Below are 21,370 nucleotides of genomic sequence, written 5' to 3'. Positions count from 1 at the left end.
AAAAAAAGAGTGTGAGCTCTGAGCAACAGGGTCACCGGTTCGACTCCTGGCCCGAGCTGAGCTGCCACTGAGCTATTAACAGGTAGCAGGATGGCTCAGCTAAAAAACAAAACAAAACAAAAAAACTCGACACATGGCAATATAGGATAAAGCAGGATTAAAAGTCTATAATCAATGCAGTATGAGGACACCATGGATTTGATGGATGAGAGCTAAAGAATAAAAGGTGGAAAAGTTAAGGACTATGTAAGAGTTGAAACAGCAATTTCCTCAAATTAGAATTTATAGTGGCACATTAAGTTTTAGAACTATGAAACAATTTGAATAGGAAAGTGAGAATTATTTCATCATAGTCCTGGGCAGAAAGAAGTAAAGAAGCCATTGGAGCAAGTTTTAGAATGAGGGAACTATATGGACATTCAAAAAGTCACTTAGGCATAAAAATACTATTTCTAGTGAGGCCCTTTTTACGAGAACAGTTTTTACATTTATATTTGTAATGGGACTAAAGGTTCTGGCTCAGAAGGTTAATGTTTTTTTTTCTTTAAAAGTTGCACCTGTTTTTAATATAATATTATCATCATTCTAAACATACAATCAATTGTTTTTGGATAAATATAGTATAAAGGTGACTTTCTTTTAGGGTTCACTGTTGAATACAACAAAAAGTTCAACAAAAAGTCACAGCACAGAGTTCACTGTTGAATAAAACAACAAAAAAAGCAACAAAGGGCTCTCTCTCAGAATGGGAAGTGAATACAAAGATAAATTTTAAGAAGACCAAGTTGATTAAATAGCAAAATACCTTGATGTTTTTAGTTAATAAGAACGTACACTGAATATGAAGAAAGGGAGCAAGGGCATTTATAAGAAATGAGTAACAGGACCAGCACTGAGGGCCTAAAGCGGTTAGCAACAGACCTTTAGGTTAGCAAAATGGACCCAGAGAACATTATGCTAAGTGAAATAAGTCAGTCGGAGAAAGACTAATACCATATGATCTCGCTTATATGTGGAATCTAAAACACTGAATGGACGAGCAAAGTAAACAGAAATAGTCTCAGAGATATAGAGGAAAAATTGATGGCTGCTAGTTGGGAGGCGGGTGGGGATGAGGGAGAAGGGGAAGGGGTTAGACAGCATAAATAGGTAACAACAATACTGCCACAGGGACAGGAAAGACAGTTTGGGGAATATAATTAATAATATTGTAAATATTTTGTAAGGTGTCAGATGGTCACATGTCTTGTTAGGAAGATCACTTCATGGATGGGGTAGAGGCTTGACCACTGCACTATACACCTGAAGTTGATGTTGTTTAATAGTAAAAGAAGACCAAGTTGATAAAATTAATAGCAAAATACCTTAATGTTTTTAATTAATAACATAAACTGAGTATGAAGAAAGGGAGCAAGGGCATTTATAAGAAATGAGTAACAGGACCACCAACCACCAAGAGCCTAAAAAGGTAAGCAGTAGTTATAGACATAGCAAATACACATAGGCCAGAAGCACTCTCTGAAATCAAGGTCCTACTTGATTCTATTAAGGCAGGACTGTTGTACTCCACGGCTCTTCTGTCTTTTCTACCTGTAGCTAAAACCCAACAGGAGCCCAGAGAAGTCTTAAGAGTGGCTTTCATAAACTCCTGACTCAGCTCTTTTTAGCTCTGTCTCCATGTCCCTCCACGTGCCTACAATTTCAGCCTCACAGTCCATTTCTTAAAGGGCTGCTTTTGCCAGGGTATCTAATCCACAGTGGCTCCAGAATAGTATAATACCTTCTGTGAAGCCAGTCTATACAGCTGGGGTAAAAAAAAGAAAACACATGGGAATGCCCCCATTCTATTATGATTTGTACTTCAGAACAGCAGTGTTAACATCTTCTCTTTATCCAGTGAGCAAGACAAGATGACAAACCCAGACCTCAGAATTTCAAAGAAAACAGAATCAATGTAATTGGTATAGAAATCCTTAAAACAACACAGAGAAGTATTAACACATAAATGAAACCCTCAATCATGTTAAGTCAGGATCTTTTTCAATACATTCAGAACATTTCCTAAATGATCTAAATAGAAATTTTAACTACAATTAAATGGAAACTGGAACTCACATTTCATTAGAGTCTTCAGGAGTAAAGTGAATGAAGGGGTAGAACAGGAAGTGATGCACTATCTACTGATATTCAAATGTAGTCTTTAAATCTCACTTTAAAAACATAACAAGTGCTGTTTTAATTGAGTTAAGAAAAATACTTCCTTCCTTCCATTATTATTACAGTAGTAATTTTGTATCTAGTTTCATAAAACTCTGCTCCATAAAATGTGTTTTGTTGGCCCTTTCTAAAAGTTGTACTGCGGCAACAGGTGGATTTTTAAAAATTTTCTCTATATTAGGCTTTCATGGGCATATTATAGTAGACACTGTTGCTGTTAGGTTATAAATACCAATAGTTTCAAATACTAAAAATGGGCTAAACAAGACTGAACAATGTTCAAAGTGGAAAACGTTAGATGCAAAAACTCTCAATATTAACCACTATTCTTATAAGGAAGGAATGGCAAATAGGTTTGGTCTTACGTGCCATCTCTAACCAATTGGCTTTATTTCTTGAAGGACTGCATGGAGAATTCTGGGCTACCCTCAGCTGGAAAAGACTCTATGTTATGCCATAAAGAGAAAAAAAATGGCTGTGTTGAAAATTCTAATACATATTTTCCATCCCTGTCATTAAGTCTCACAAACAGTATTAATTTCAACTCTCACACCTGAATTCTAAATAATTTATTGCAAGGTAGGGTTAGGGAGATTTCTCTTGATTTTTTTTTCCCACTCTTCAGCGTGACAGTCTACATTTAACATTTTAAATCTATTCAAATGTCTACAATTAACCAACTATATACCTGGCATGCCGGTAGCAAGACCCTGACCAAAAGCCAAAGTTGGATTTGCTGCTGCAAGTGATTCTGCTTGCTGCCCTTGCTGGCCCTGGTTAGGAGTGAGAGGGCGCTGACCTGTTCCAGCACGGAGAACCTAGGAAAGACAAACGACTTCCTTTAAAAATGAAATTATGAAATAACAAATAAATTTATCTTGGACAACTTTGTATGTATCACAAATAGCCTTTGGATAGTCTTTGAACATATTTACATGCAATGAAATGTTGATTTAGCATGAAAAAATATAAAATACTTAACATCAAAAACACAATCACTGGCTCTTGACATCTTAGAACAATCTATTAAGCAACATGGCGATCCTAGATCTTTGGGTAGAATTATTTCTAGTGTTTATGTTCTTTAACTTACCAAATAGTATTTAAAAACAGATTTTATTGTGTCTGTGAGTGGGGGTAAAATGGCAAAATCTTAGATAAAGACCAAAAATTTAGGTTTTATTATTTTCTAAGGGTGAAAACTGAAACACAGGAAGCTTTAAGGAAGTAACTATGATTACTCAGTCTGTTAGAAAATGATGGTACAGAGTGAAAACTTCAAAGTGAACCATGATTTCAGAATTCAGAAGCTTTAATAAAATTGAGTAAAAGCTGCTTTTAGGGTAAAACCTAAGGGTAGGGTGAAAAAAAGAACACAAGATTATATCAAAACAAGGTGAAAACTCTTAAAGGCTGGTCAAATTTTACTACTCTGTGATACATAGCTGTTGTAGTGATTATATACAAGCATAATGTACATTAATTTCACAAAGATAAATATTTAAGTAATTCAGGACAAGGGAGATTCATTGTAAGACCACCCCATCCTATAAGTAAGCATCACACACAGGTGTGTTGTTCAGGTAGTGTGATTTTTCTTTTTTTTTCTTTTTGGCAGTGTAATGTTTTTATGTTTGCCCAAAGATAAAAAATTTAGATTAAAAAATAATTTATTAAATGATGCTGTGGTAATAATCTATAAAGACTGAGCCAAAGGACAGCTTTAATAGAAAACATCAATATAGTATTAAAACTATATTAAAGTAAATTTAGAATAAAATTTAACTGCCAAGTAAGTAACACTATACTTGTCATTAAGTTGCTTCTTTGGTATAAATATGTAGAATTTGACAACCAGAATTTTTAATCGTTTATCAATAGTTTTGACATTTATCAAAATAATTCTAGTAAAGTGGCTGAAACTTAATTTTGTTTTAAGAAATTAAATCTAATCTTTACTAAAACTATTTCATCTGTTGTGCTTAAAAATATACCCAGTAATCTCTTTTTGCTGGTTAGAATTATATTAAGTTAATATTTAAAACAGTCATTTAAATATCCAGAAGAAAACTGAAGTGACAATTACTTTGATAGGAACATTAGCACACTTTAAGAAATGATGAAAAGAAAAACTGAAAATTCCTAGAGATTCCAAGGCAGTTTAAAGAACAGAAATGTAGACATGGCTGGAATACAACCAAATCTTTAAATTCATATACTAATGATTAGAAAAAAAAAACTACATAATTAATACTTGTGTACACTATACATGCTAGGTACTGTGTTACATATTGAAGAAAATAAATAGAGAAAAGACACAGAGCTTGAATGTAAAGAGCTCACAGAATTTGGAAGATGCTTCGGGTATTAGCTGAATGAAGGCGGGCCTATACCTGCTGCTGTCCAGGCTGAGCTTGGGAGGCGGCTTGCTGATTTGCCGTGTTGTTCGCCGCAGCTGCAGCTTGTTGCTGAAATAAATTGGCTGGATACACCCCCCACGGAACACCATAATACTGAGGTGGAACCACGGCCGGACCTAAACCCCATATCCCACCCCACCCCCAAAAAAAAGAGAAAGAAAAGAAAAAAGAAGTCACTACATTTTATAGATTAATGAGGTCAGTTATCACTAAATCATAGAAAGGGACAGTGCATAAGACTGAGCAGATGTCCTTAAATCCTCTATCTACTTACACTTGCTATATATACCATTTCTATTTTTTCCTGTTCTATTAGGGAGAAAGTCAGGTATTATTAAATGACAGTGAATATTCAGGAGCAACAGCAGTAGCCTTAATGGAGATATATGAAGCTAAACTCAAGAGGACCAATGAATAACAGGACACTCGACTAACTTCCATTCCACATTTACTGAATGCCAACTTATGGGCTTGATGTACTGGCAAACAGGTAGTATATTCAGAACACATTAGGCACCATAACATTGTAAGATTCCCTATTCATTACTTCTCTTAAAAAAAGTATTTTCTGACTATTGAAAAGAATTACAAAAATAAAACCAAAAACTTATCTTTTGATTTGCAACCTATAAAACTAGGCAACATTCTGGTACCAAGCTTGCCACAACTATATTTGAATTAGAAACTATGAATTTAAAAATATTCTTCATATTTGAAACAGACTTAGTCACAATTCTCACAAGGGAACTGAAAATCACACAAAAACAAATGAAACATCAGTGTTTTTGTGGCTAGGAAAAATGGGACCAGTCAAGACAAGAAAGATCTAGGTGATATGAGCGTAGAGGAACACAGACATAAGAAAGCAAGCCAGGAAAAAGAGAATTGTCCTTGCTCTATTTTACTTAATTCAAGATAATGTTTGATTCATGAAGAGTAAACAGTATCATGTACAATAAGCCCACCATTAAATTAATGAATAAGATGTCACGATTCCTGACTGATATAACAAACATGTCCTCAAATTCCACTGATATAGAATTTAGTATACCTAATTTGTATATTTTTTAAAAATCAAATTCTTGCTTTCATTTTGTTTTGGAAGATAATAAAGCCCTGTAATAAAGCTTTAAAAACATTGAAGAGGTAAAATATATTTCTAAAAATAGTTTAAGCACAATCTTCAATGAGGATTGTTAAAACATGAAAAAGGATTATGAAGGAAGGATACAATGTTTAACAAAACAAGAGTCAGACATCTTCCTAGAACCTTTCTGGTCCAAAACATAGCTGGAAGCCATTAATAGCTATTAATAGCTTGTGGATGTTTGACAATTAAAAGTTTAAAAGTCTGAATTGAGATGTGCTGTTAAGCATATAATATACACAGGATTTTGAAGACTTAGCATGAAAAAAAGACTGTAAAAGATCTATTAATAATTTTTAAAACACCGATTACATATTGAAATAATATTTTAGATATGTTGGGCTAAATCACACATATTGAAATTAATTCTATCTTTTTTTGCTTCTGTAACAGTGATCAAAAAAATTAATTACATTATTTGGCTCACATTACCTATTTTGCTGTGTATAATGCACACTTTTTGCTCAAATTAGTGAGAAAAACAAGGATAAAATTATACACGTGTAGTACTAATTCCGTATCTATATGTTTTAATTCTTTTACTTATGCTTATGAGTTAAAAGTGTATCTCTAGAAATCAATAACGATATCCATATGCAAAATAATACCCTGGATTATGATAATCGGTTTTGTTGAACTTAAAACAAACTTGCAAGGAGGAGTTGTTCTTGTCCTTCTATGATGTGTAAATATCATAAATTTGTTACTGGTACATAAAATTTCTTGTAACTTGTATCTGTTCTTGTGTTTTGTAACTATGTTACATAAAATTTATTGTGCCATGTGTTAAAAAATAAATGCTAAAATTCCTTTATAATGCAAAAAACAAGTACCTAAATGTAAACAAATAAAAATTTGAATTAAAAAATTTAGAAGATTTTTCTTTTGAAAGTTTGGGCCAAAAATGTGGGTGTGCATTATACATGGGAGCACATTATACACAGCAAAATACGGTATATTTCTGCTGTATAGCACTGTGCTTAAAAAGAGGAAGTCCAGAATGCCTATAATGCTCGTCTCAAAACTAATGACCTCTCAAAGTTGCTTCTTTCAGTTCTATAGGTTAATGATTCTCTGTATGTATGATATACCAGCACTTTACACACTAACATCCTGTAATAGCACCAGAAAATCTCACATCTTTATGGAATCACATGCAGATATATATAAAAAACTACTGAAGGACCGGCCGAGTGGCACATGGTTAAGAGCTGGCTTGGGACGCCAGAGGGCCCCGGTTTGGATCCCACATATGAGGGCCAGTGATGCTGCCCTCTACAGCTAAGATGCTGATTAAAAAAAATAAACCAAACTACTGAATGTGACAGATTAGTTTCAGTCTTCTAAGATATCAAACAAGAATTTGAAATCAGAGGACTTCCGGTAAGATGGCGGAATAGACAGACGCTGTGTCAACTACCTCCCAGGATCACAACAAAATTACAAATAATTTATAAGATATTCAACCTCGGGAGTCCCCTGGACCCTAGATGAACAGAACCTCTAAATGAAGGACTTAAAGAAGAGGCCACATCAAGTCCGCTGAAACTAATTCTAAAAAATGTGTATTTCATAATAAAAATTTAAAAAAAAATAATAAATTGGTGATGACAGTTGTCACGAACACTTCTATTTTCAGATATTACAAAATAGGTAAGGGAATTAAAGTTTTAGAAGGAGAATAAAAATTTTAAATATATATAAAAAAGAATTTGAAATCAACATTTTTTTTCCTTCTTAAACAGATAAAAAAAAAAAAGTCCCCAGATTCCTAGAAAAAGATTGTTCTTAGCCATGATAATAAATAACTACCAGAGTGGACTTAAAATTGTCTAAGGAATCAGTGACAATTTTCAGTGAACTTATCTCTGAAAGTAAAAGAATCAGCAACAGCCTGGAGGTTTTGAAAGTCAGCCAATCAGCAGACTCACTCCAGTGAACACACTTGTGTGGCTGACATCACCTTGTTTCTGTCTTGGTAACCAGCATAAACCATGCCTAAGACTAACTCATTTCTATCTCTGTTATCAACTCAACTTAAAACCACCTTCCCCTCAAAACTCTATGGAAGATCAGCAAATTGCTTTGCTCAGTTAAGGCTGTGCCTGACCAGCACATAACTCTCCCTTACTTAAAAAAGCAATAAATAGTTTCAGTTTTAAAAAAATCCCCCCTGCCCCTGCTTTACTATGATACAATTGACATGTAACACTGTATAGTTTTGGTGTTTGTTTTTGAGTGGTGGTTTCAGGGTTTCTGTTTTTAAGAAATTCTAACTCCACCCCGTCTTTTTGTCCCTTGGCTTCTTGCACATTTTAACAATGCTAAATAAACTTTTTTACTTTTACAATTCTCTCAAGGCTGCTGAAGCTCTTTACCTTACACTCTCCCTGACCTGGGTTGGGTGTTTACAGCACTTACCCCCAGTTAATTTTTTGAGAAATAACTTTACTTTGCATTGCCTCTGTGGGTAATGGGGACCGGTCACAAGAATGAAGATTGATGTTTGCAGTGTAAAATTTCTGAAACTAAAAAACGAAAATGCAAACCAATTATGTATGGAGGAAAAGTTATCAAGCCTAGGCTTCTCTTGTAGCATTACAGTTGAAAATTAAAATAATTCTGGAAACTTCAGCTCAGTCTGGATGTTTCAGTTGTTCCTAGGAACTTCAAATTGCCCAAATAGACAAAAATAAAGCTTATGTCAAAATTAAAACTAAATCCATAATAAGCAACAAAGATGAACAGTAAGTTACCTGCTAATGTTGCTGCTGCAGCCAATCCTGCTGCAGTGTATGGATCGGTTCCTGGAGGAGCAGCACTAATAATATATGGATTTGGCACAAATGCAGCTGGAGCAAGGCCTGCTGAGAACACACCAGCTATATTTAAAAAGGGGAGAAATAATTAATGAGAATGCGAAGTATGATTTTCTTCATTAGGTAAAAACATTTCTACTCTGAGTTTGGGGTGGAGGAGGAGTGTGTGTATAATGGTTTAAATTCTTATTAACTGAGTGATTTTGGGCACGTACACAACCTGACTACAAGGCTCTTTGTTTATGAAATAGGTGGATCTTATAGGATTTTTGTGGAAATTAAATGGAATAGTGAATATGAAATGACTGGAGAGTACTAGCACTTAACAGGCTCACAATAAATGTTTAGAGCCACAATTACTGTCGTTCAATAGCAGTTTTCCCCTCAATCCTTATTAAGCCATACTATGAGCTAGGGACGCAACCATGAGGAAGCCACATATGATCCGCCTCACAAATCCATCTAGGGAGAAAAACAATTTGTAAATTGGCAATTAGAATATAGTATTGGGTTGCCGGAAAAGTCATGACGTATTTTTTCTATGTTTTTCATTGCAAAACTGTGTCATGACTTTTCCCACAACCCAATATAATAAGTGCTATGGGCATGGGGGGGAGGGATGCATCTAACGAGCTTTTAAGATGTAGGTACGATGGAGTAGGGTTGTAGTGTATGTTAAAACCAATTCCCCAATAAAATCTTAAAAAAAAAACAAACACAAAAAACAAAAAACTGGAGTTATAATCAGAACACTGACCCATAAAGAGCTTCCTGGACTTTTTACCCTGCAAGCAGTAGGAAAACAATGAAATTTTAAGCAAAGGAGTAAATTAAGCTTAGCTCTGAGTCTAATATATGCCAGTAAGGATCCAGTAAAGGCTAAGAAAGATTTTAAAAATATTCATTTGCAGTACTTATTAGAGAAAAGATTGCTGGTACTGAGGAACCCCTGTATAGACCTTTTACCTAGGTAGTAAAATGTTACTTTGAAAATGTGCTGCTGGAGTTGCCTCTTCCGGAAAATAACTCAAGACAGGTACAAGGTAAAGAAATAAAAAAGAACATGTTTGAAGGTAAAGGAACTCACAAGGATTCAAGTTTAAAAGATGCCTAAGGGGAGGATATGGGTATAAAAGCAGGTGAACACAAAGGAACTTTTAAAATAGTATTCAAAAGGAGCATTTACTTTCAAGTCAAGATTCAGAAACTTACTTCTAACTATATTATGGCGGGTTTTAAATATAATGACTGACCCGCACTATGAAACATTACACAATGATCTAGTATTGTCCACAGGTACACATACACACCACGAAAATCTCAAAAAAAGATATTTATCCTTAAGAAGTTCCAATGCACTCTATTTTCTATTTAATTTTTCTCTGTATTTCCTATAATCTATTTAGTTTTTAAAAATACTGGCCACAACTCACAACACTGATTTCATGCCCAGATACAATATGGCCATTTGGAAAATCTGCTTTTAATAAAAGAAATAAGATTTAGACAGAAGGTTCAATAAAACCCTGTACTATTTAAAATCATTTGCTCAGAATTACATTCTGAAACTATTTCCTAGGTTAAAGGTTTCAGTATTTCCCTCCAGTTCCTCTCTTGTGAACTATCACAATAGCAAATGATGCATTGGTATTCATGTTCTATTGATATCACTACCAAATCTAAAAGCCAAGACATATTTTTTGTGTGTAATTTATATTTTTATGATGAAAAGATTGCTTTAAAATACTCAAATACTATTGAAGTGTATAAAATGGAAAGCCAAAGTCCTCATGTAACCTTTACTGACAGTTGGTTTATATCCTTCTAATGTTTTTTGCAATTTTAGAAATGATTTGAATATAACTCTCTCCATACTTACATTATAAAGCAGATATGAATAAGTAAGGTTTCAAATATTTGAAAAACAAGGAATTAGTCTGACCTAATGGATATATATTGAAACTTCTGCCGAAAAAAATGGAGAAACATGTATTTTAAGCTCACGATTCACTTAGAAATATTTACAACATATTAGACACCAAATAATATGCTTGTGTGTATATATATATACACACACACACACATATTTGTGCTTGCATGCATATATACAAATGTGTTTATATCTGTTTATATATGCGCATATGTATAAATACATACATCCTTCTAAAATTTTAAATGAATATACACACACTCTCTCTCATATTTTATATTCTAGGCTATAATGGTTTTTTTTTTTTTTTAGCTGAGCCATCCCGCCACCTGTTGGCAGCTCACGGCTGCTCAGCTCAGGCTGACTCGAACGGCTGTTGCTCAGAGCTCAAACTCTTGAGCGAGCTCTTAACCAACTGAGCCACTCAGCCGGCCCTATAATGGTTTTAATATGCTTTTTTCACTTACCAACTAACCATAGTTCCCTTTCTATGTCAACAGATACTTATCTAGCCTATTCTTTTTAATGGCTGTATAGTATCTATCCTGTTATACAGAAGGATCATGATTTAACCAGTCTACTACAGATATACTGTATTTAGATGGTTCACAATCTTTTTTTTTTTTTTAAAGATTTTATTGGGGCACAATCTTTTGCTATAAATAATGCTGCTATTAAAGTGCACAGGTCTCTGCATCGTTATCATATCCTTATGAAAATTCACTTAAATAAGCAAATATTTTTAAATTCTTGATCCACATTTCCATTTTATCCTCCAGGAAAGTTGTACCAATTTATATACTCTTTTCACAAGTATGAGAATGCTACTCACACTCCTGCCAAAATAAAATATTATCAAACTTCTCAAACAACTGCCAATCTGAAATAAAACCAAGTCTTTTTTTATTCCAAAAACACATGAATAATTCAATTAAAAAAATATCATTCATAAAATTTAATGTGTTAATCCAGAGTTTTCATAGATACCAATTTAAAGATATAATGAAAAATAGGAGCACATTTAAAATGATAGTAAAAGACAAAATACCTAAGAACTTATCAAGAAATATGCAAACCTATACGAGAAAAATTTTAAAGCACTCATAAACAACACAAAAGCAAACTAGAACAAAAGTAAATGTACAGGGAGGAGGGTGACCGGTTAGCTCAGTTGGTTAGAGCGTGGTGCTGATAACACCAAGGTTGCCGGTTCTATCTCTGCCTGGGCCACTGTGAACTGTTCCCTCCTTAAAAAGAACAACTAGGCCATTGTAGCGCGAAAGCAATCTGTAACCAATAACCAAAGCTGTTCCCCAATTAAAAAAAAAATTAAAAAAAAGAGTAAATGTACACATATCTTGGATAAGAATACTTAATGCCATCAAGATGTGGATTTTCTCTAACTTAATTTAAAATTTTAACCTGACCTTCTGGAAGTAAACTAAGCAGATTCTGAAGTTCATAAGCAAGAGCAAAATTTTAAAACTCCCAAAAGAAAGAGCAATAATGGATGTACCAGCCTGCCACATATTAAAACATACCATAAGGCCTCAGGAAATAAAAAGTGTTGTACTGGCCCATGAATACACAGGAATCAGTATATTTCTAAGAATGAGAGGGAAGGAGTAAGTATAGGGATAAAAGAGGCTGAGGAAAAGAGGAAAGAAACAGGTCCAGAGTGCATGCCGGTATTAGAAGTCATCGAGAAACGTGTGCTCATTTTTGATTAAAGCCAAAAATAAAATTTAGGACCTAGGAAGCCCTTTGGGTTGACAAAGAATAATACAAAGTTAAGGGAAGAGAACCAACTTAGCATATTCCCCCTTCCATAGATTCTGATGTTGAGAGGATTCACAACTTTTCCAACCAGGAAATAAATCAAGGTTAGCCAAAAATAATAGGCATAAATAAAAATGGTTAATGAAACTATACATGTGATAAAATGACATAAAACTATACATACACATTTATCAATGTCATATTCCTGGTTTTGGTACTGTACTGTAATTATGTAAGATGTAGCCATTTAGGGACAACTGAGTGGGGAACCTTTGTACTCTCTATGCAACTTCATGTGGATCTATAATTATTTCAAAACAAAAAGTTAAAAAACAAACAAAAAAACCCCAACACACAATACATACAAATGCTTGAACTCTGGCAGTAACAAACATATAACTGTAATAATTCACATTAAAAACTAACGGTCAAAGACCAAATAACTTAATGGAGTAAGAAAAAAAATATTTTAAGAAATTTTCTTGGGATACCTATTTTTAAACCATTTTAAAAATAAACAGTCTGACTTGATAATGGACACAAATAACTACATTTGAATTTTCACTTATTTGACTCTCTCAACTTCACAATGTCCCAAAAACTTAGGTGCTGCCAGCTTTCATCAAATTATAGATTTTTATTTAACCAAGGATATAAGTAATAATCAGAAACAGTTCTTCCCTAGTAAATCTTTACTCTTGCCATGTAAGCTATTAATCTTTAATCTCGATGAGATGTTTCAAGAAGTAATGAAATACTATTCAGTAAAAGAAAAATAAAACATCTAAACAGTTTAACACAAGATTTTCCAACAGTCTAATCCAAACGCTAACTTACAAAGACTCACCTATATGTGGCTGCTGAGCTGCGGCCAATGCATACTGCTGCTGCTGAGCTGCAGTTAACTGCTGAACTGTTAGTGCATTAGTCCTCTGAAAGAGCTATTAGAGAAAATATTTAATACAAAGATTAGTCTCAAAGCATTTCATTTCTATTTAGAAAACTTGGAATAGAACACTTTGAACTTATTTGAATCGTTTTCTCAACTATAAGGACATTTTTTTCAATAAAGCATTAAATGTTCAAAAATACCCCTATTATTCAGGCCAATGCCTCATAGCACTTCAGGCTACAACAGTACCCAGTTAAGAGTAGCTTCTTTAAAAGGAGGAGCACACTTTACCTGCTGCTGGGAACTGTAGTCAAAAAGGCCTACAGTAGCTCCTGAAGAGTCCATTGGTACCTGATTACCAGGATAGTCAAACTGTAAGGAATCCAGACCAACTTGTTCCATGGCATCCAGATTCTGAGTTTCAGGATTTGAAAATTCTTCAACAAGTGGTTTATTAGCTGTAGGATTAGGAAGAGGCCCCAAACTTTCTGGGGGATTAGTATTGGGGCCCAGGCGCTCAACTACTTCAGTTGGAGAGGCTTGACGACTTCCAGGAGTTCGACTACGTAAAGAAAACAGAAAGGCATTATGAGTAAAAGTAGCAAGTAAGTCAAAAGCTGAAATGGAAAAGTAGGAAAATCATGAAAAACAAATGGTTGTAAAATACAGAGGGCAAATTAGGCATCCCAGGTCACTAACAATTTCACTTTATAGCATTTTTTTTTCTCCTTTCTAATCTCAATCCCTCTTAAGAATTGACAGTCTCATTTAAAAAAAAAATTACTAATGAATATTCTCCCCAATTTGAATAGCATAAAGATATAATTTGGGCCACCCAAGTGGCTCAGTTGGTTAAGAGCGTGAGGTCTGAGCAACAGGGTCGCCGGTTCGATTCCCACATGGGCCAGTGAGCTGCGCCCGAGCTGAGGTGATAGGATGGCGACTGGAATTGAGAGCTGAACTAGCTGCGCCCTCCACAACTAAGATTGAAGGACAACTTGGCTGTTCCCCTTCCCCAAATCTCCAACACTGTTCCCATTCCCCAATTAAAAAAAAAAAAATCTTAAAAAAAAAAGATATAATTCAATTTTATAGATAAAAAAATTGGCCAATATCACAACTTAGGCCTAGACTATCTGAAACTTTTTTTTCAAATTATAGACAAAATGAATAGTGAATAGTAAGTATGAACAGTTGACTATATGTGACAAATATGGGAAGGCTCAAAACCAAACCCACCTATCATACTCCTGCCCTGCCCACCAGCACATAATTTTGCTGTAACATCCTGCTTAATAATATTTCAGAAAAAAACTGGCTATAAAGGATCATTATGGGTTTCACGATGTAAGAGTATAAAGTGTAGGATACAACAGAAAAAGGCAATGAACTAAAACAAAAAGCTAACTCCTGACGCTGACTATGATTTTGAGCAAATAACAAGAACAGAAAAAACCATATTTGTGAAAACTCTCTATGACAGCTCTCCAAAAACCAACTTTATGATACCAAATTGTTCCAGTTTAAGGAAATCATAAAAAATAAATAAATGAAAATGTATAACATTTATCAAAAATTAAGTATGCACATAAACAAAAAATATAATTTTATGTATTAAAAAGGTAACATTTTCTACCAACTAGCCTCCTTAACTTTCCCAAGAATTTATTAATATTGGACTAAATTTTAAGCATTGACACGTCTTTTTTTATCAACATCCCTCATGGTCTAAACTGTCTTTTTATTTTATTTCTAGACATAATCCTCATTTACAGTCTCTTTTCTTCTACAGAAATATTTTATCTTTTCTCTTACAAGAAATAAGTTTATTCTGAGGAACCATGAGTTCTTAATATATTCATTCATAAGTGTATTAAATAAACAGCAATTAACTACTTTACTCGGCTTTCAATGCCAGTTGTTATGCAACTTTGCCCCCAACTTCAGGTATTTCATTCACATTGGGATAAATCTGCTAACATACACAGAGAGTTTTACAAAGCAATTACTTAATAATCAAAATTCTTTCCCAGATATTTATGTGAAATTACACTTTATTTAAATAAAGTCAACCATTGTCCTTACAACGTTATAAAAATTTCAAATCCATTTCCCCTTTATGCATACCTAATTTTTCATGTGACTATTCCAAAGGATTGTTTTTCATTCAGAATATATGGGAAGAAAAAAATAAAACTGAAAGGATGTTCTTTAAAATCAGCCAATTAAAAAAAGACATCTTGCTATATAGTTCTTTCATTCCTTTCAGTTCCATTCCAGTAATGTATATATTGATGGTTTAATGACGTGCTAGCAATAGTGACCGTATGGCCATAGCTATTAGTCTGCAATGTTTTTACATTGTCAAGTACAATACTGTATCAAAAATAACTCATAAACAATTTAAATATACACTCCAAACTTAAGAGAATAAAATTAGAATGCTAACTTTAAGGAGAAGTATAGGCTTTCACAAAACAACTCTAATATAGCAAAAAGTAGAGGATACAATAGAAAAAAGTCATTGTGCTATCAGTGGTGCTCTTTTCTTGCTATAGTTAACGGTGTATTAACACTTCAATTATAAATGTATACACTGAAGGCTTTATAATCAACTCAGTTTTAAATGCATGCCCTTGACTAAAACTTAAATTAGGTAACAGAAGAGTAAAACCAGGATACGGTTCTAAAACAAATTGACTAGCATTAAATTTATTTCTTGTCAAAAGAGGTTTACTGGTTTTGGATGCTTTTTTGCACTTAAAACAGATACAAATGACACTTTTTAAGAAGCACTGTTACTCTGCTTTGGATAACTAAAGGCAATAAACATAAAAGTATACCACCCACATGTACCTATGCTCAGTGAACTGAGCCTCCATGGTTCACAAGATCTCAAAGAAACAGCTCATTTTCAGGTAAATGCCCCAAGGCATCTGACTACTGAAGTATGAAGTATAGGAAATCAGTATGAAGAAACAACTTCCTAATATACAAATGTGCACTGCCTAATCTAAGACCAAAGGCTAAAACAAACACTTATTTAATGGCCATAAAAAGACAACTAAAAAGCTACAACTTAAAAAATTCTGAGCTTCAAGTTAACTTTTTGAAGTCTCTAACATGTTTCCCACTTCCTAATTTCAGGAGTGTAAAGTATTGGCACAGATTCATATAAAGGTCACAGATCCTAAGAGCTACTTATGTTTCCTCACTTCCAAGATAAAGAATTAAAGAGGAGGTAGGGGATACAATACAGGAATAGAAAAAGGAGGAAACACCACAGAAAGGTTCTCAAAAACAACCTCAAGAAGTTTACCAAGAAAAAAAATCACAGATTAAACCTAAAATTCACTAAATTTTAGCAGGGAGGAAAAAGTAAAATTTAGACTACCGTATTAGCAGAAAGGTAACAGCAGCTTCTACTATTACTCCTTCAATGGAATGTACTATTTGAGAAAATGTTTTGAGGAATTATTTTTTTAAATGGCTCACAATCATTAATATTCCTTTATGAAAAAATTAAATCTTCCTCTAGGTTAACACGAAGTACAAAGGGAAATAAACCAAAATTGGAAAATTGTCTAAATCAGTCACATCAGCTAGTCACAATAATCCCTAAAGAGATACGCTTTTCTTCTTGAGAAAGTTAAAATCTTACTTAAAATCTTTGCAATCGGCATCCATTCCATTTGGCAAACCTCTGCCATTTATTTTAGAATCATCATCATCTCCTTGTTTAAGATCTCTGTTTTGGTCCTCCTCAAATGGAGAAGCCTTGCCTTTTTGATCTCCTTTCTCAGGTCCATCTGTTTCAGCATCTCTAGTGCCCTGAGGAAAAAGAATCTGTTTGATTCTGAATATTTAATAGAACACACAAAAAAAGGCACCATAAGGTGACCTAAAACTACACTATAGTGCATGTAAACAATAAAAGCATTAAATCTTATTTTAATTTCGTAGTCAACTAATTTATCAAATTGAGTACAAACCAGTGATTTATAACAGAAGGGCTAAGGCAACCTTAACTATAGCGGTGCTAGAAAAGCAGTAACACCACAAATAAGATTAAAATTACACTTAATGTGTAGATGATTTTGTTTAGTTACTTTCAGATCAAGTACTACCACAAGTAAGCAACTTTAATCTTACAAATTATGTATTTTAATTAATATGACTTGATTCATGTAACATGGTTAAGAGTATAAATATTCCCAGTGGTTCTACTGTTTCACATACTTCAAGTGGCTAAGAGAAGACAAGAGCACCAATAGCTACACAATTTCCTTTAGCTTTAGGAAGGACCAGAAAAATAAAATGACTTAAAGATAACCAAATAACCACTGAGCAATTACTAAATACTTCTTTATTCAAAATACTTACAAAAGCTCCCTTCCTAAAGCGAGAATCCAGTTTGTCAGCAGGAGAAGAGCTTAGCACATACTCTACCATGCTCACACCAAGGCCCCCACTTTCGGATCGCGGAGACAGCACTGCGTTTACTTCACTGTTTCCATGAAAACCCTGTCCAGATCTTCTCTGCACCATAATAGGCTGGGACATTGAATGGTCTGTTTGGAAGAAAGAACACAATTACATAGTTGCACTTTTACACTAACCAAATGTACTTACATACAAATTAATATACTAAAGTTAAGAAAAATCAGTATATCGTTTTATTTTGAATGTTATAATCTTTATAAAAAGCTCTTCATTCTGTTGAGACTCACTGGCCTGGGCACATTTCTTGAGAATACAGACAGAAAGAGACATGTGGTAAAAAAACAGGTAAAAGCCTATGTGAAGGTTTTTTTTTTTTTTTTTATGACAAACATGAGAGATCAATGGAGAGACATTACAGTGCCTATAAGCATCATATTAAAAAGTTAAAGTTCTTCAAATTGATGGTTGGCAGATGACAGGGGACTGAGGGGTGAGTGAAAAAGGTGAAGGGATTAAGATGTACAAATTGCCAGTTATAAAAATAGTCACAGGTGGCTGGCCAAGTAGCTCAGTTGGTTAAGAACTTGCTCAAGAGTGCAAGCTCTGAGCAACAGGGTCGCTGGTTCGATTCCTGGCCCAAGCTGAGCTGCCGCCAGGTGGCAGGAAGGCTCAGCTAAAAAAAAAAAAAAAAAAAAGAAAAGTCACAGGAGATGTAAAGTACAGGATAGGGAATATAGTCAATAATACTGTAATAAGTACACATGGTGTCAGATGGGTAATAGACATATTGGGATGATCACTTCGTAAATTATGTAAGTGCATAATCTCTATGTTGTAACCTGAAACTACTAGTGTATTCAACTGTAATTGAAAAATTAAAAAATAGTTAAGTTCTTTTGGTGATTCATAATAATACAAAACAAAAACCTTTAGGGATAAAATCCAGAAGACTAAAGATAACTCCTCCTAAACTGGCAGAGGCACTTCTCAAGCTCAGTTATGTGCCCGACAGATGCAGAACACATGGCTGTACAGCTATAAACACAAACCAGTAAGTTTGGAAAACACAGTAGTATCACAGAATTTTCTATTCTTAGTGTAAAACTAAGTATCACTTAAAGAATACCTTTTAAAATACTGTGTAAAGTTTTCCATTTATTTTTGTTTAACAAAAAATTATTCATCTGGTATCAAAATATATGGTATCCACATATTTTTTTGGGGGGGGCATATTTAAGATCTGAGAGCAAATGGAATACAAATATAATGAAACATCTGAGGTAACACTCACATAGATTTGCCAAAAATTATTTTTAAAGGAACCAATAAGCTGTCAGCTACCTCTGGCTTATTTTGTGAACACGTACAATAATCAATATTAGGTCTAGTCCTTCAAGGGCTGCACTATCACAGAGGCACTCAGTCATCATTTCATTAATGTAATAATTTTTATATGATTGCTACGTTTGTTAAACCATATTAAAACATTTCTATTTCAGTGCCTTCATCTATGAGATTAGTCATATTTTTTCATTTGATCATTCACCCACTCACCCAGTTCAAATATTGATTTACTGTCTCTCATATGCAAGAACAAACAGGACAGTCCCTGCCGTCACAGAGATTATAGGTTTAATAAGAAGGCAATCATAATAGAGTAAAAATGCTTCAATAAAAATAATCCATTATAGGAGAATAGAACAAAATGGGTAGGAATCCTTCCCAGTCTCGGAGTGAATCCCAAAGGGAAGGGTAAGAGTTAAAGTGAGCAAAAGTTAGGTGGGGGTAGAAAGAGCCTTTCAGTTAGAGAAACCAGTATGTTCAAATGCCTGGGTGTGCCAGAACACAATGAAATTAACAATCTCAAGTAGTTCAGTTCAGCTGAGAAGGAAATATGTGTACGACAGACTCCTGCAATCATGGAAAGAATCTTTCTCAGAATGACAATTCTTTTAGAACAGGAATGTGTTACTCATATTTGTACGTGGTTGGCACTCAATAAATGTTCAGTAAACAAAATAATTCATTTATCATGTCTCTTAGTAAAAACTAATCACCTGAAAATTTTTATCCATACAACTAAAAAAGTTGGAAGGAGTGGTACAAGGAATTAATTAAAACGATAAATTTTACAATTAAGAAGAAATATCAGGAATATATAAACATGTTGCTTAAATATTTTATTGCTGGAACAAGCTGTCCTCAAAGTATAACATACCAAAATATTTCCCTACCATGCATCTCAAATATAATCTCCATTACCACATTGTTCTCAAGATGCTTTAAAAAATATTTGGTTCTGGTAAACAAAATAACTCATCATTCAACCTCCCCCCCGCAAAAAAACAAAGCATGTCTATCAACCAAGTTCAAGCTCATGTGATTTTTAGCAGAGTAAGTGCCTTTGTGGGGAAAATGTATCCCAGTACAAATAACTGAATAATTATGAGTCCAATTTAGCATAGGTTGTAATTACCATCTAGAAAAAAAATTCCTTGAGGGCAAGGATCATATCTCATTTGTCTTTGTTTATAGAACATATTACCATATTGGTTGAACGCAAAGAAAATCTCCATTGTTGTAAGGAAATTTTAGTCTAAATTAGTAGTTACCAAAGCTTTCAATCTTCTTCAATTTTGAATGTAAAGAGTATTAATTGTTAAATTCCCTAACTTTTTGGCCATTATTTTAGTTTAATAACAAAATTAAAAATTGCAAAGGACTTTAAAATCTTTTAATATATCTTAATGATCTGGAGAGTAATACCTGGTAATTTATACTCAAAAATATATGAAGGTTAATTTGATAATTATCATCCAGAAATGTTTTTATGTTACTTTGGTCATTTTGTATAGCTTTATTAGCAAGCTGCATGAAACTAAGTCATAAAAAGAGAAAAGTTACTTGTAAAATATACATTGACAGTTCCATGTGTATACAGCTCTCAAATTTTACTATTAAGAAACAGTAAAAAATACAGTAAGTACTATTTTAAGAACATAAGTATGCTCTTTAATTTACCAATGCTGTCATTCCTTTGAGTTATACTCTTATACCAGTTCCTGTTCTCTTAAAAGTATTCTGAGCCTAAGTCTCTCTGCACTACTTATAAATATCAAAAACATTCCAAGTCTGCTCTTTCTACCTTACTAAGGGATTTTACTTCCTTTCTGGGTGTAGCTAATGTCCAATAAAATTAGACTGAGCTGCAATTAGATAAATCAGTCACTGTCCTCTAACACAATTTAAGACTGAAAATTCCTATCATTAAATTAATATGTATTCTATTTTAAGGGAAATTCAGAATTTTATAATCAGTTTTAACTTCAAAAAAACTTCTTAAGGGGCCGGCCAAGTGGCACACTGGTTAAGAGCTGGCTTGGGAGCACGAGCTCTGAGCAGCAGGGCCACCGGTTCGGATCCCACATAGGCCAGTGATGCTGCGCCCTCTACAGCTAAGATGGTGAACTATAGCTCGACCTGGAGCTGGGCTGCCATGAGTCGCCTGCGATGGCGTAGGCTGCAGTGGGGCTGCTATAAGCTACAGTGTAGCCGGCAGCTAGTGTGAGCTGCCAAGAGCCACTGTGAGCGACCATCTAGAGGCCGGCGACTGATCTGCCTCACCCGGGACGAGCGCAATGATAATACCAACATGGGCCAGTGAAGCGACGTCCTCCACAACTAGACTGAAGAACAAAAGGACAGCAACTTGTCTGTTCCCCT

General features: G+C 34.1%; 1 protein-coding gene across 9 annotated transcripts in view; it reads right to left on the bottom strand.

Moving 5' to 3' along the window:
* PUM2 (pumilio RNA binding family member 2) overlaps nt 1-21,370 on the bottom strand; it is a 95,625-nt gene that overhangs the window by 38,913 nt on the left and 35,342 nt on the right. For all 9 annotated transcript variants that reach the window (XM_019652688.1, XM_019652607.1, XM_019652768.1 and 6 more), the window contains 7 exons: nt 17,588-17,775; nt 16,866-17,035; nt 13,496-13,766; nt 13,160-13,253; nt 8,541-8,666; nt 4,611-4,753; nt 2,906-3,035 (listed from right to left, as the gene is read on the bottom strand). In XM_019652688.1, the coding sequence (XP_019508233.1) occupies nt 2,906-3,035; nt 4,611-4,753; nt 8,541-8,666; nt 13,160-13,253; nt 13,496-13,766; nt 16,866-17,035; nt 17,588-17,775 (1,122 nt within the window). The remainder of the gene's footprint in view (nt 1-2,905; nt 3,036-4,610; nt 4,754-8,540; nt 8,667-13,159; nt 13,254-13,495; nt 13,767-16,865; nt 17,036-17,587; nt 17,776-21,370) is intronic.

This window comes from Hipposideros armiger, unplaced genomic scaffold (assembly GCF_001890085.2).
Source record: "Hipposideros armiger isolate ML-2016 unplaced genomic scaffold, ASM189008v1 scaffold_0, whole genome shotgun sequence".
NCBI classification, from domain to species: domain Eukaryota; kingdom Metazoa; phylum Chordata; class Mammalia; order Chiroptera; family Hipposideridae; genus Hipposideros; species Hipposideros armiger.
This window is presented reverse-complemented; position numbering and strand designations above follow the sequence as displayed.